This window comes from Dreissena polymorpha, chromosome 4 (assembly GCF_020536995.1).
Source record: "Dreissena polymorpha isolate Duluth1 chromosome 4, UMN_Dpol_1.0, whole genome shotgun sequence".
Taxonomy (NCBI): Eukaryota; Metazoa; Mollusca; class Bivalvia; order Myida; family Dreissenidae; genus Dreissena; species Dreissena polymorpha.
Window position 1 is genome coordinate 48,048,067 of NC_068358.1, and position 13,546 is coordinate 48,061,612.

General features: G+C 35.2%; 2 protein-coding genes and 1 non-coding gene across 3 annotated transcripts in view; all 3 read left to right on the top strand.

Moving 5' to 3' along the window:
* Positions 1 to 13,546, top strand: part of LOC127880130 (pyroglutamyl-peptidase 1-like) — a 483,820-nt gene that overhangs the window by 207,745 nt on the left and 262,529 nt on the right. The gene's annotated exons all lie outside the window — the stretch shown is intronic.
* On the top strand, positions 904 to 8,024 carry LOC127880120 (2'-5'-oligoadenylate synthase 3-like). Its single transcript, XM_052427354.1, has 5 exons — positions 904 to 1,271; positions 3,450 to 3,708; positions 3,992 to 4,158; positions 4,540 to 4,754; positions 5,230 to 8,024. Exons 1-5 carry the CDS (start codon positions 1,104 to 1,106, stop codon positions 5,387 to 5,389), a joined length of 969 nt encoding a protein of 322 aa, XP_052283314.1. The 5' UTR covers positions 904 to 1,103; the 3' UTR covers positions 5,390 to 8,024.
* On the top strand, positions 8,556 to 8,644 carry Trnal-uaa (transfer RNA leucine (anticodon UAA)). The gene is given in 2 exon segments: positions 8,556 to 8,592; positions 8,610 to 8,644. It is a non-coding gene; the product is annotated as a tRNA-Leu (tRNA).

Here is a 13,546-nt window from a genome sequence, read left to right on the forward strand (position 1 = left end):
ATCAATTCCTGAAAAATGTAAACAAAATTTACACCCAGTGTATGTTTGCAAAACATATGTGTGACAAGACGGTGGTCAGTTCTTTCGAGGAATGTTGTTAACCGAAAACGAAAGCAAATATCAAATTAAATACATTTTACAGACTAAATAACTATACGTGAATACATTTTCTGAAAAAAGTTGTTTTGTGATTTGATAAAGAAAACATTTTCCCGCCATTATGTTTAATTACAACAAAAGTTGTAATATAAAAAAAGAGCAAATTAAACAGAATGTTCATTTTACAAATAACATATAAAATATGAATAATATTATGGTGATTTAAGTAAGTCAAACCTTTGCAAATGTTGGTAGGAGGGTAGGCGTACATTATTTCCGCCTCTACTCCTTTTAATTTCGCCTACGATATTCAATCATGTTTTTGTCATGCATTAACGCATTTTTGTAAGTTTGCATAAGTACAATCTGAAATTGTCGAATTTTGAGTTGTGTACTCACTTTTGCAGATGCAAAATTATAGCAAGAAATCACTGTCAAAAGCGATCTTAATCAGTTACACCGAAAACACCTTTGCCACAAATTACATATGGTTGGATGGTTTTGTGTTACAAACGGGTTTATGGTTCGTTTGTCATCTTAACCCGATCTCTATCTAGTTAACTATAATATATGTATCCCGGAAAAAGCAACTTTTTGGAAAACCCCACTAATCTGCTGGTACAAATAAACATGACCCATTTATAATCCTTTCAAAATCACACACCGTATCAACCTCTATTATTTAAAGGAAGCTATCATTGGTTGATATAATGGATCAGCGTTGTTTGTACCGGGGTGATTAGTGGGGTTTTCTAAACTCGTGCTTTACCGGGATCAGTCTATTATTACGGTGTGGCAACATCTGGGAAGCCAAAATAGAACGTTCGTGAACTAATCTAAATATAGACCATGACTAGTTGGAAAATATTGCGGATTTTCTGTAAAACCACAGCATACAAAATGGGAAATCTATCGTATTTTCTGTAAATCATACAATACCAACAGAAAGTTATCTCTCATTGTGACGAACATTTTGCGACTAATTTTGCTTCGTTCAAGTTGAAATGGACATCTACAGTATAAATGATGAGAGGACACTAAATGTGTTCATCGACAACACCGTGAAACCGGACAGGGAGACTTTACAGAGAAATAATGCGATGGTTGATCGGTTGATTCATTTTCTCCAGAACAACATTCCAGGAAGGCTTCGACCGAGACGTGTTATAAAAGTATTTTTGTTTATTTTTTTATATATTTCTATGATTACATCGACAACTTATTTTTAGCTCAACTGAGTACACCAGGCTCATGGTGAGCTTTTGATATCGCCTTTGGTCCGTCGTGCGTCGTCCGTCGACAACATTTGCCTTGTTAACACTCTAGAGGCCACATGTAATGTCTAATCTTCATTAAGCTTGGTCCAACGATGAGTTCCAATGATATCTTGGTGGAGTTTGAAAATTGGGTCACGTGAGATCAAAAACTAGGTCACTAGGTCAAATTAAAGAAAAACCTTGGTAATAATCTAGAAGCCACATGTATAGCAAAATCTTCATGACAATTGGTCATTACATTTTTCTTAATGATGTCTCAGCTGAGTTCTAAAAGTATTCCGGTTCGTTGAAAAACATTGCCGCCAGTCGGCGGGGCAGTTTTCCTTCTATGGCTATATTAAAATCTTGTTAACACTCTAGAGGTCACATGCATAGTCCAATCGTCATGGAACTCGGTCAAAATATTTTTTCTTATGATAGCACGGCGGAGTTTTAGAATGGTTACGGTTCGTTGCAAAACATGGCCGCGATAGGGAGCGGCAGTTTTCTTTATATGGCTATATTAAAACTTTAAATGTTAAAACTCTAGTTGTAATGAGGATGTTCGTGCACATTGATGACGATGAAACAACAACATTCGTTACGTATGAATCTTATTTGACCTTTCATTCACTTATGATATTCTCAATAAAACTCAGTTATACCTTTGCTTACATTGTTGCAATACACTAGTATTGATTGATGACTTCTCGAATAGCAATGTGATGATTGTTTAACAGGCTTACAGCTCCCTGGAAATTTGACCAAATTAATAGACACTCACAGCAAGAACCATTGTTTTGATGTTAGATGGACACTATTGATAAGCTAGACTGCTTATACAGTTTGCAGTCAGTAAGTAGTGTGTGTACGATTATCAAAGATTTGTGATTTTAACCGGTTTTATTGTTGTTTCAATTGGAAATATCATTGCAAGGTGAGTCTGAAATTTGTTTCGGAAGTTTAAAACAATTTGTCCAAAATATGAACAATATGGTAATAAACAACAATAATTAAACACGTCTTTTAAAGGGGCCTTTTTACGTTTTGTTAAATTAACAAAATTGAAAAAAGTTGTTTCAGATTCGCAAATTTTCGTTTTAGTTATGATAAATGTGAGGAAACAGTAATACTGAACATTTACCATGGTCTAATATAGCCATTAAATGCATCTTTTGACATATTACTTCTATATCTGCACACATTTGTAACTATGAGAAAGATCAAGTGTCAGATGTTTGTTTCCTTACAAGAAAATTAATGTTGATTTCTACTAGATATTCTCATACTCATTTACTTCCTTACAACCGACTTTGATATATGAAAATAATTCAACATACTGTATTTAATAATGTAAAACCTATTTCATGAACACTCAATCTATTGACAAAATACAGTTGTTTTTGGTATCTTTAAAGCGTTTTTTTGCAAAAACAAGTTGAAACTTTCATCCCTTATAAAATCCAAAGAATCTGAAATGATTATCTCATGATCTCAAAGCTTGACAACAATTTGTAGAAAATTGTACTTCAATTTTCTTTGGCTGATTATGCTCATTATTAATTAACTGTCTTCATATCGCTTTTATCCAAAATGAAGCTTTGTCGCAATGGGTAACACATGTCTATTTTAAAAATCATGAACGCACACACAAACACGCATATATTTACATATCTGCTAAATCAACAAACCGTTTCTTTTCACAAAATACGTTAACAACCCATGCTTAACGCTAATACTATTCAGGTCACCTTAAAGTCACCAGGGCCTCTTGTTTTTTGTATTATCGGGTAGTGATACAAATCAGAAAGTGGCATGGTGTTCAACAATTTAGATAGATTAATGCAGGGTTCACGGCGCACGTTCATAGCGACGTGTTTACCGTGGTATAGGCAGGCAAGCTCTATGAAACATGCATACGTAACAGCGTTATGCCGTAATGTAGCACAACCGAAAGTAACGCAGAGTGGTGCAGCGTATAATGTGCGCATCGCAGAGCATACGAAATGAGCCTTGCCTAGTAGACAGAATTATATACTGGTAACTGGTATATGCATCATTATTATTTAACAAATTCAAGAAACACATTTTCAGTCGGGGTCATTCGGCAAAGGTACAGCGGTCCGCGGAAAATCCGATATCGACTTGATCCTTATGCTGGCCGAGTACAACAGCGTGGGCAAATACACACAGGATTCAAGGGACTTGCTGCAGGAGTTGAAAACATACCTGACGAAATACGGAGAGGCTCAGCTAGAGAAGGTCACAAAGTACTCCGTACAGGTCAAGCTGACAAATGGCAACTTCTCGCAGTCAGTTGACGTCCTTCTCGGAATTGACTTGCTCGATAGAGGTATACCAAGATCACCTTCGAACTTTTAAAAAAGCAACCATTGTTCTTTTATTCGATGGTTTATCCGTAATAAATGCTGTTAAGTCCTTTGGGGTAAATGCTGCTACAAAAAATGTATGTTTCCCTCAATAGTTTGTTTCATGTGTCATTTTAGCGCCGGTCTCGCACGGATTGATTTTGAAAGGGTTAAAACGAAGATTTTGGGAATATTGTATTGCATACTTTCAGATTACTCTGATTGCATGGGTGTTCAAATCGCATTGTACACATTTTGTGTTCACAGGCATGGTCCCGGACCACGTTTTCGACCAGATGCAAGGGCCAGATGTAGACACGCACTTATACTCGGTTACATTGGGACCTCTGCAGGTGGAGGTCATGCAGGCACTGCCCACGCAGGTCAAGGACTTGATAAGAATCGTCAAATACTGGGAAGATGTGAAAATGAAGGCATGTGATTTTCTTATTGCCTTATAATACATAATAATGTTGTACCTTTAAGATTTTAATTAAACTGAGTGTACGAAGAAGAAGTGTCATTTTCGTTTACATAGTGGCACCCTTTCATTCAACGGTCTAATAGTATAATCACAGTGAATATGTGAAGAAGGTGTATTAAGACGAATATGCAATGCCAAAGCAGTTTGATTTATTATATTAACGGCTCTTATTGGAGACATTTTAAGTGTGTGATAATTAGATAAAAACATATGGAAATAGCCTGCATTTTGATTAACTGACTACTGATTACAGACTGTGTAAGACTCGAACTTAAGACTAGTGCATGAGCAGGTGTGTGCACACATTGTGGCATTATCAACATTATTTCAGGCGGTGAGAAACTGTAAGTGGCCGAGCTCGTTCGCCATGGAGCTGGTAGTGATGCATGCATGGAACAATGCCGGAAGTCCCAGCACAAGCTTCAGTATGGTACGCGCGCTACACGCCGTGCTGACGTCACTAGTAAACCATCGCCAGTTCATGGCAACATTTCCAAGGCAGATGAAATACTCCTCAGTCAAGCTAGAAACATGTTTACAACGAAGGTACTCTTGTGATAGTCATTAATAAAAGCGAACAAAACATAGTATCAAAGTTCTTTATATTTCAATTGTGTAGTTTCCGCCATTCGACCGGGATCTCTCAGGTTAGATTTACCATTGGGTAGCGTTCTTAAGATTACCCCACACTGTCTCGATACTCAGAGTGTCAATTTAAACAAAATATGTCGATGCAATAGTGCTTAAATTAAGCAGTTCAAACTAAGTTCCATCTTACTAAAATCAAACACTATCCGACTTAAATAAGATATGATGTTGATGTTGCTTTAAAGAAACATGTATATGACACTTTTTTTATTTATGTCTGGAATTATAGCTGACATAGCGATCATCGATTTATGTAATAGTGTTCATTTTTCCGGTTGTGTTGTTCACCAATTAAATATTTATAGCAGCATAACTTTGAATTTATCGAAATGTATTTCTTTATACATGATAAAACTCTTCATCTAAATTACAGGAGGCCTCCGTATATCATGGACCCTACCAATCCTTTCAACGACATGTATCACGGTCTCTTCGACACGGCCTGGGACTGGAACGACGTTGCCACGGAGGCGAGCACGTGGCTGCGACATCCGCTGTTCCGCGGCGTCACTGGCACAAACTCGCGGTGGTAATAGGGACCTCTCGCCCATCAAGAAGAGATTTGACTGGTTCCTAGGATAACTCGTATCAACTCCCCTCATCCATTATAAAAACCTCGTGATGAGGGTCGATTCAATTTATTTATATGATTTTTACAATCATTTTTTTGTGCGTAGACATTTTTTTTACAGTCGCCCTTATTAAAAAACTATTTATTTTTTACAGAACTGTGCACTGATTTTCAATACGTCAGAAACAGTTGCAAACGTTTTGGACGCACAAAGGGCAATAACTTAAGTGTACGTGCAATCCCCACACAGAGTTGTCGTTCGATGCTCTCGCATACACTCGTGCAAGAGATTGGTGCACATGATCAAATATGTCATATTATACATACCATTGAACTGTTTATGATGATACACCATATATACAAGTTTGGTGTACCATCCTACCAAATCCACGCATCTAAGTGTTGCCACTTTGCAAATAGATTGGTGTGGTACCCTTCTTGAAAGTTATGCAACCGCAAAAATAATTAACACAAATTGCGCAAGTTTATTGATATATCTTCGATTGAGAACGAACGTTGATATATAGTTCATACCAGACCCGAAAAAACTATTGTATCGCTTTCACACCAAAACGATTAATCTTTGCACCCATATGAACTATTCGAGTATTTCTTATTCTGTCTTGTCACGTTTTCGACGTGGCGATAACGGCCACCATAGCTGACACCACATGTAGATACACCATTAGGTAATAGTAAACATGTTATAAATGATATAGAATCTAAGTTATTAGAGAAGGAAACTGTTGAATGGAAAAATTTAATTAATAGAGAATCTGGACAAAGGGGCATAGGAAGAAATAAATTAAGAACTAATAAACTATTTAAAGTAGATTTTGGTACTGAAACATATATTAGCGGTAAAAAACCATTCAATTATAGAAGTGCTTTAACTAAGTTTAGGTGTGGTGTAGCGCCGCTTAGGTTAGAGACTGGCCGGTTTGAAAATATTGAGCTATGTAATAGAACTTGTTTCCATTGTACAGATAAGATCGATGATGAAATACATGTACTCTTTCACTGTCCGTTGTATGTTGATGCAAGGAAAATGCTAATGGATAATTTAATTGTAAATCCTGATAGTCATGCCATGTCAGATTGTGAAAAATTGAAATACATAATCACTACAGAGAATGTTATGTACTTATCAGCCAAAACCTGCTATTCTATTCTTCATGAAAGGAAAAAATACATCTACTTAAAATAGGTTTAAAACTCACTGTAATAAGACCTATTTTGGAGTACAAGTATTTTATCCTTTTCATTGTTATATCCACAACTGCAACATGCTAGGTAGTGCAAAATAACCTCCTTAAATCAGTGCCCCAGATAAGCTGCGTATCTGCGTCTTTCACCCTTTTAAAATGTTTAAAAATGCAAATAAATACAATATCATGCGTATTGAAAACGCAACCAATTTGACTTTTACGCAAATTCGTCAAATTTGATGCGTACGATACAATCGTAAATGCTTTGCTAATTTTTTGTATTTTCTCTTTAGAATTATTATCGCAACATTCAACAAGCGCCTGGATGACGGAGCAGGACAACAGTCAAAATTATTCAAACGCTCAATGGACTCGATTTCATGCTTAAATAAAGCCTCTGACCAAATTATTTACGACGACATACATGCGTTTTCAATCTGACTTAATCCGTCGCTCATTGTGCATGTAGTTGCAAAGCATCTGTACTTTCAGTTTCTAGTACGATGTTCTGCCTAAGGGTGCCTTGATTGAGTAAACAATTTCTAGAACAAGTTTATATGTTTGACAGTAACAAAGATCTCAGTTAACATCAGAGTTTTTTAAAGTTTAAAGTTTATTTTATGGACAGTTTCAAGGATTAAAGATGTAAGTTATGAAACATCAGTGTATTAAAGTTAACAGTTTTATTGAATCAATACAAGTATGACAGGTGTGCAGCTTCAACAGAAGTTAAGCAACAATGAGTTTAAGGTTTGCATTTTTATAACTCATTTCACCCTATTTCAAGAATGAAATCACCCTATTTTTCAAAATCAATGGGTGAAAACCCTATTTCCCAAATAATTATCTGGGGCACTGTTAAATGGTGTGCACCCAGAATGAGGAGACCCAATCCTGTATTAAGTCACACAGATTATTATGGGAAACTGGGTAGGGTTACTGATTCCTGGGGAAGAAGTATGAACTGGATTTCTGTTCTGCTAAGTATGTCTCTATCATTCTGGAGTCACTGTTCAGTGTGGTTGACATAGTTATAATTTTTAACTGATATGGTTTTAAATTGTAAGCTATGTAAATATGGTCTTTGTTAATAGTGTCTGTTAGTTTTAATCTAAGCGTTGGTAACCATTGCTAATGAGTTAATGTCCGACCTGGTCAGAGGTGATAATTGCTATCTTAAACAGTTTTATATAAAACGTGTAGTGCCTCTTTTCGCAGTGTCAGTATTTTACGTCAATTTATCTTATGTCAGTTTTTAATTATGGATTAGCAATGGCAACCTAACTTTTAATCTAACTTTTTAACGTAAATATGTATATAGAGAACAAGTATGTGGAAAATACGCAATATTTAACTCTTCATAGCCTCTTATAAATCTTATATAGAATGGCCATTTTCAAGTTTTTATGTGTGTTTTAATGCTATGTAATTATTGGCGTCGCTCTGGAGAGCGGCGACTAGTATGTAATGCATTTTTTTTCGCTTATGGGAGGAGAAGTTATTTTACGGATCAATGTTTATATTTTTGTTTTAAGAATATCTTGCATAGTGGTGATTTTTTGTGTAAATTAGTGTAAATAAGTACTGCATTTGTGCCAATAATGCAAAGCTAATTGTTTTAATTAATAACTGATCCACAACTGATCACAGGGGAAAGATCACAGGGACTGGGCAAATACGCAAAACTTTCTGGTTTTGTATAAAAACAAAACATAATCGAAATATATTTTTTTGTGTTTTTTCTTATTTGCTTTTTTAGTGGAGAACCGATGTAGTACGATATTTGACGACCTATCGCGCAAGCAAGTTTATTGGAAGGCGTAGTGGTACGAAAACGTACAATGTATTAGTTTATTAATAGACATATAATAACGATCGCTATACACAACTTCACCAAATAGCAGTACATAAATGATGTCAGCCAGAATAGCTCAGTTGGGAGAGCGTTAGACTTAAGTTGTTTACGCAACAATCATCTAAAGGCCCCGGTTCAATCTCGGGTTCCGGCACGAACGGAACAGTTCGGCGGCTGACAATTTTTTCAGTCAGGTTAATAAATATAAAGAAGCTTTATTTTATGTAGACATTTTAAAATTCATTTTACTACAATTGGACATTTTTATTAAAATTAATGGATGCCGCGTGGTAACAACGTTAATTAAAATTTCTTACATCACTTAAATATCTTATAAAAAAATACACGTGTTTTCATATTAACAAATAAATGCAAACAACACATCTATTATCCGTGTATTTTTATACTTGTCTATCATAGGCCCTAAGTACTATCCCTACCACATATAGAGCGCGAAGCGCGACACGTATTATTGATTGTAACAATGAGTTGCGATAAAGGAAGCAGCCGCTTATCAAGGAGGAGCTGTGTCCCGGCAAACCGTTTCCCTAGAGTCAAGCACTCCTCGGATTTTTTTTTAAGAACCACATATAGAGCGCGAAGCGCGACACGTATTACTATCCAGGTGGTATGGGCCCTTTAGCATTATCCGACCATTACGTCCATAGTTATCTTCCTTAGAATTTGAGAAATTTTGAAATCTTTGTTCGAAGTCCTAAATTTTCATCCGATTGTTCCCAAACTTGCACAGGTTTTTTATCAATGAGGACCCAACCCAAACTCTCTATGAGCAATATCGGACCATAAGTCCAGAATTATGTCTCTTTGAATTTAAAAATAAAAGTGAAAAACTGCTTGGTTAGGTGATTATGTCAACATTTTTCATAAGATTCTTTCCAAACTTACAGTGTCTTTATATCAATGAGCATTTTTACCTCATTTAAAATGAGAAACATCGGGACAATAAGTCCAGATTTTTTTCTATTAAATTTGACAAAATAAACAATTTTCACTTGTTTAAAAGATTTCACAACTTTCGTCTGTATCTTTCCAAACTTGTTAAGAGTTTTTATATCAGTATTACTCGAACCCTATTGAATATTATGAATATTGGAGCAATAAATCTATTAAGATCTTTTACTGAATTTCAAAGTATTGTGAAATGCAGCTTCTTTATGCAATTTGCAGTTTTCATTCATTTTTTTTCAACTTTTACAGTGTTTTCATATCAATGAGTACTCAACCCCTATCGTAAATGAGCAACGTAAGAATAAGTTCAGAATCATCGCCCCTTGAAGTTGAGAAAAATATGAAATTACGCTTACAAGATGAAGCAGATTTTTTAAAACCTACACAGTTCTGTTCCATTAATGAAAACTGCACACGGATGCCAGTAAAAAAAAGGGAACCAATGCGAATAAAATGAACTATGAAAAATTTGGGGGTTACAACACAAAATCATAGATAATGGTTATATGGGGGTTATAACACAACATCATAAATAATGGTTATTTGGGGGTTATAACACACAATTATAGATAATGGTTATACCAGTATCTTTCTCTATTTTATTTAAAATAATCGGCCAATATATTACACTGTGAATGAACAAAAACTGTCACGTGACCACAAAAGTCAACGTCAGTAGTCATTTTATGACAACAAACAGCCGCGCAAGGTAGGTGTTTTCCAATATCGTTGCTGATCATCCTCTGACTTTCATACGACCTAGTGCATGCAATATGGCATGCATATAGCTTTCGATCGGTATATCACGCGTTTTGTGTGTTGCTCTGGTTTTCGAGAACACTTCGGCGCAAATTTCCATTTACGAAGCAAACGTCAGTAGTAAATTACAGAGAGTCAGTGTTCTCGAAAATTAACGATCACAGAACTGTCTATGCTTCACTGGACGAACATATATTACATATGTCTATGCATAAACAAACAAAAATATCGACCAGATATTAAATAAACGTTTAAAGAGTGAAAACAAATATGGCAAACGTCAGTAGTACGTTTAGGAATGGCAAATGTCAGTAGCAAAAATATGCAAACGGCAGTAGCCGAATAAATGCAAGCGTTTAATTTAATGAAAAACATGTGAAACAATATAATTTATGCTAATTTAGATTTAAATTAGATATAACAAGTAAAGATTGATGTCATAAATTAATGCACGACATATATAAATTCAGCAACAACAAAAATGAACTAATGTTTAAGTGATATTATGTGCATCTAACAGTTTAAAGGTGTCTATCGCAACCGTTGTTTATTTTTGGTGTTTTCACTTCATATACACGCGGACATGTGCACGTGACAATATGAAAATAAGCACCCAGGCCAAATAATTGCATTCCAGTTTGTGAACCACATCACCAAGTCATAAGTTAAATCCACGAGTCATGTATCATGATCATGCCGTAATTAATTGTTAGAAGTCGTATAAGAAATAATCTTTAATCCATTGTTGTGACTAACGCTTAAATCAACAGATTATTGTTCTGCGCGCGATTAATCCCGCATGTATTATAGATCAACAACAAACAGCAAAAACGAGTCAGATTATGAAACCACTATTGAAGAGCATGTACACAATTCTTACATAAGCCCTGCGACTTATATTTGAAAATCATGACGTTAAAGGGACCTTTTCACAGATTTTGGCAGATATTTAAGTTTGTCGTTAAATGTTTTATATTGATAATGTAAACATTGGATCTTAAAAGCTCCATTAAAAAGAATAAAATTAAAGAAAGAAAAAGCAACCCTCAACTGGGCTCGAACCACAGACCCCTGGAGTAAAAGTCGATTGCTTAGAACACTCGGCCATCCGTGCTCATAATGAGTTATGTATTTTATACTTTAGAATTTTTTTATATACCACATTTATATAGCGCCCTTTTCATACTCGAGATGTGCGTTCAAAGGCGCTTTTCATTTTTGTAAGCATTTTTATATAAGCAATCCTCATAGTATCACAAAATATAACGACAACTACAGAACTCTCCAAATTATTAAATCGTTTCGCGTTGCAACACTTTATACTTTTCATGTTTTTAAATCGTCAAAAGATGCATGAAACGGATATTTTAGAGCATGGTAAATGTTCAGTATAACTGTTTCCTCACAATATCATAACTACAACGAAAATTTGCGAATCTAAAACATTGTTTTATAATTCTGTCAATTTACCAAAACGTGAACAGACCCCTTTAAAAATTATTTGTTTTATCAAGTAATCGTGACATGTCCATCGGTTCGCGTGTTTACCTTTCAAATTCCTCGTATATAATAGTAAAACAACCAGGGAGATGTTCAACTATTTTGTAATCAATGACCAGACAAACTGTAGTTGTTTATTTATTTTTCTATCCTTTCTATCCGTTGCGACGTTGTCTTGCGATGATTACATTTATTTGAAATGTCATTAATTTAGCATGCCCCGCCCCCTCCATGTACATATTTACGCAATGCTCGCTGTGTCAATTACCAATTGGTAGTGTCAATCGCTATCGCGTGGTAGACCACATCGGATATGAGGTCGCCGTAGTGAATACATATTTGTCTCGATAAGAAATGTATCTTGTTGATTACAAATACACACATAGATCAGCTACTGACAAAACGTTCAGGAAGAAAATATATGTTGCAAATTGACACTTGCAGATTTCATACAAATCTTCAAATAGCAACAACCGAATAATTGTTATACTTTAACCCTCATAGAAAAACTTAATTGTAAATACTTTATAATAATTTCAGATTTTCGTTTTTGGAACGTTAAAACATTATGAAGATGTACATAACTTAAATTCTTGTAGTCTATACTGAAGTAGCGTTTATATGTTATGACAACCTGTCGTACTTATGTTGTCCAATATTGCTAAAGGGTCTTTGCATGTAATCTGTGATGACTGGATGGAACAGTTGATTCCTGAAAGATTTATATAGAAACTGTTCACATTATGGACGCTGTAACCAATACTACGATCGTTCGATGGATTAAACAACGATTCGTGAGTCAAAATAACATTGATCATGGCAAACGTTATGTTCAAGCTATGCCACGCATGTTGTACGTCACATTACAACGGACCTGGATGTTGTAATCACATTATATTTGTGTTAACGAGTTTAACAGTTTTTCGCGTCTGTTAATTCAATAACAACGCATATTTCCAATAAACAAATTACGTCACTGGCACATAACGCATAATTCCAATAAACAAATTACGTCACTGGCACATATGTTACATTCGCATAAATTCGCAACTGCCAACACGGTACACAGTTGTTACTTGCCATTTTCCGCTATTTCAAAAATATTATTAACTAAGTTCCCCGTGGCGTTAATTGATATGGTGTTCGCCTAGCGATCGGGAGGTCACGGGTTCGATCCCCACATGGGGAGCGTTCTTTATATCGTCCCCAAAGACACCAAGTACTGGTTATAGGCCCAGGAAACGGACTCCAGAGCGTTTCTATAAGCCCGAGCTTTTAGATGCAATTGAGCTAAAATAAATAGGTTTAAACTAATTATAGTAATGAGTGCTGCCCTTATTTTTAAATGTGTCAGGAAATGCATGATTTTACATTATTTGTGACGATAAAAAAATTATACTATTTTTGTTTCCATGAAAGTGTTCTGTCTATAAAATCGTTTTTCTGCATGAATATCATATCGCAACCACATTTACATGTGTGTTTTTATCAATCCATCAAGATTTGTCATTTCAACAAGGATATACATTTGTAATTGAGAATGTAATCAATTAACCTCTTCATTTATCTGTATACAAGTATAAGATTTACGAACCCAAATTAAACACTACGTAATTCAGCTATTTAAAACAAAACAGTGAGTCACTACGTTTGAATATCACGTAAATAAATATGACGTACCCTTTGGGTCAAAAGTACATATACGCCAACAGCTAAAAATAGATATCACCGCGGTGACAAAATTGTCACCGCGGTGACAATTTTGTCACTGCGATAATAAATATATCACTGTGGTGATATATTTGTAAATGCGGTGATACTTTGTCTG

Bases quoted from the DNA above. Each gene is read 5' to 3' on its own strand.
- LOC127880120 (XM_052427354.1), top strand. From the start codon at position 1,104: ATGGACATCTACAGTATAAATGATGAGAGGACACTAAATGTGTTCATC. The intron at 1,272-3,449 runs GTATTTTTGTTT...ACACATTTTCAG, and splicing joins GACCGAGACGTGTTATAAAA to TCGGGGTCATTCGGCAAAGG. The intron at 4,159-4,539 runs GCATGTGATTTT...ACATTATTTCAG, and splicing joins GGGAAGATGTGAAAATGAAG to GCGGTGAGAAACTGTAAGTG.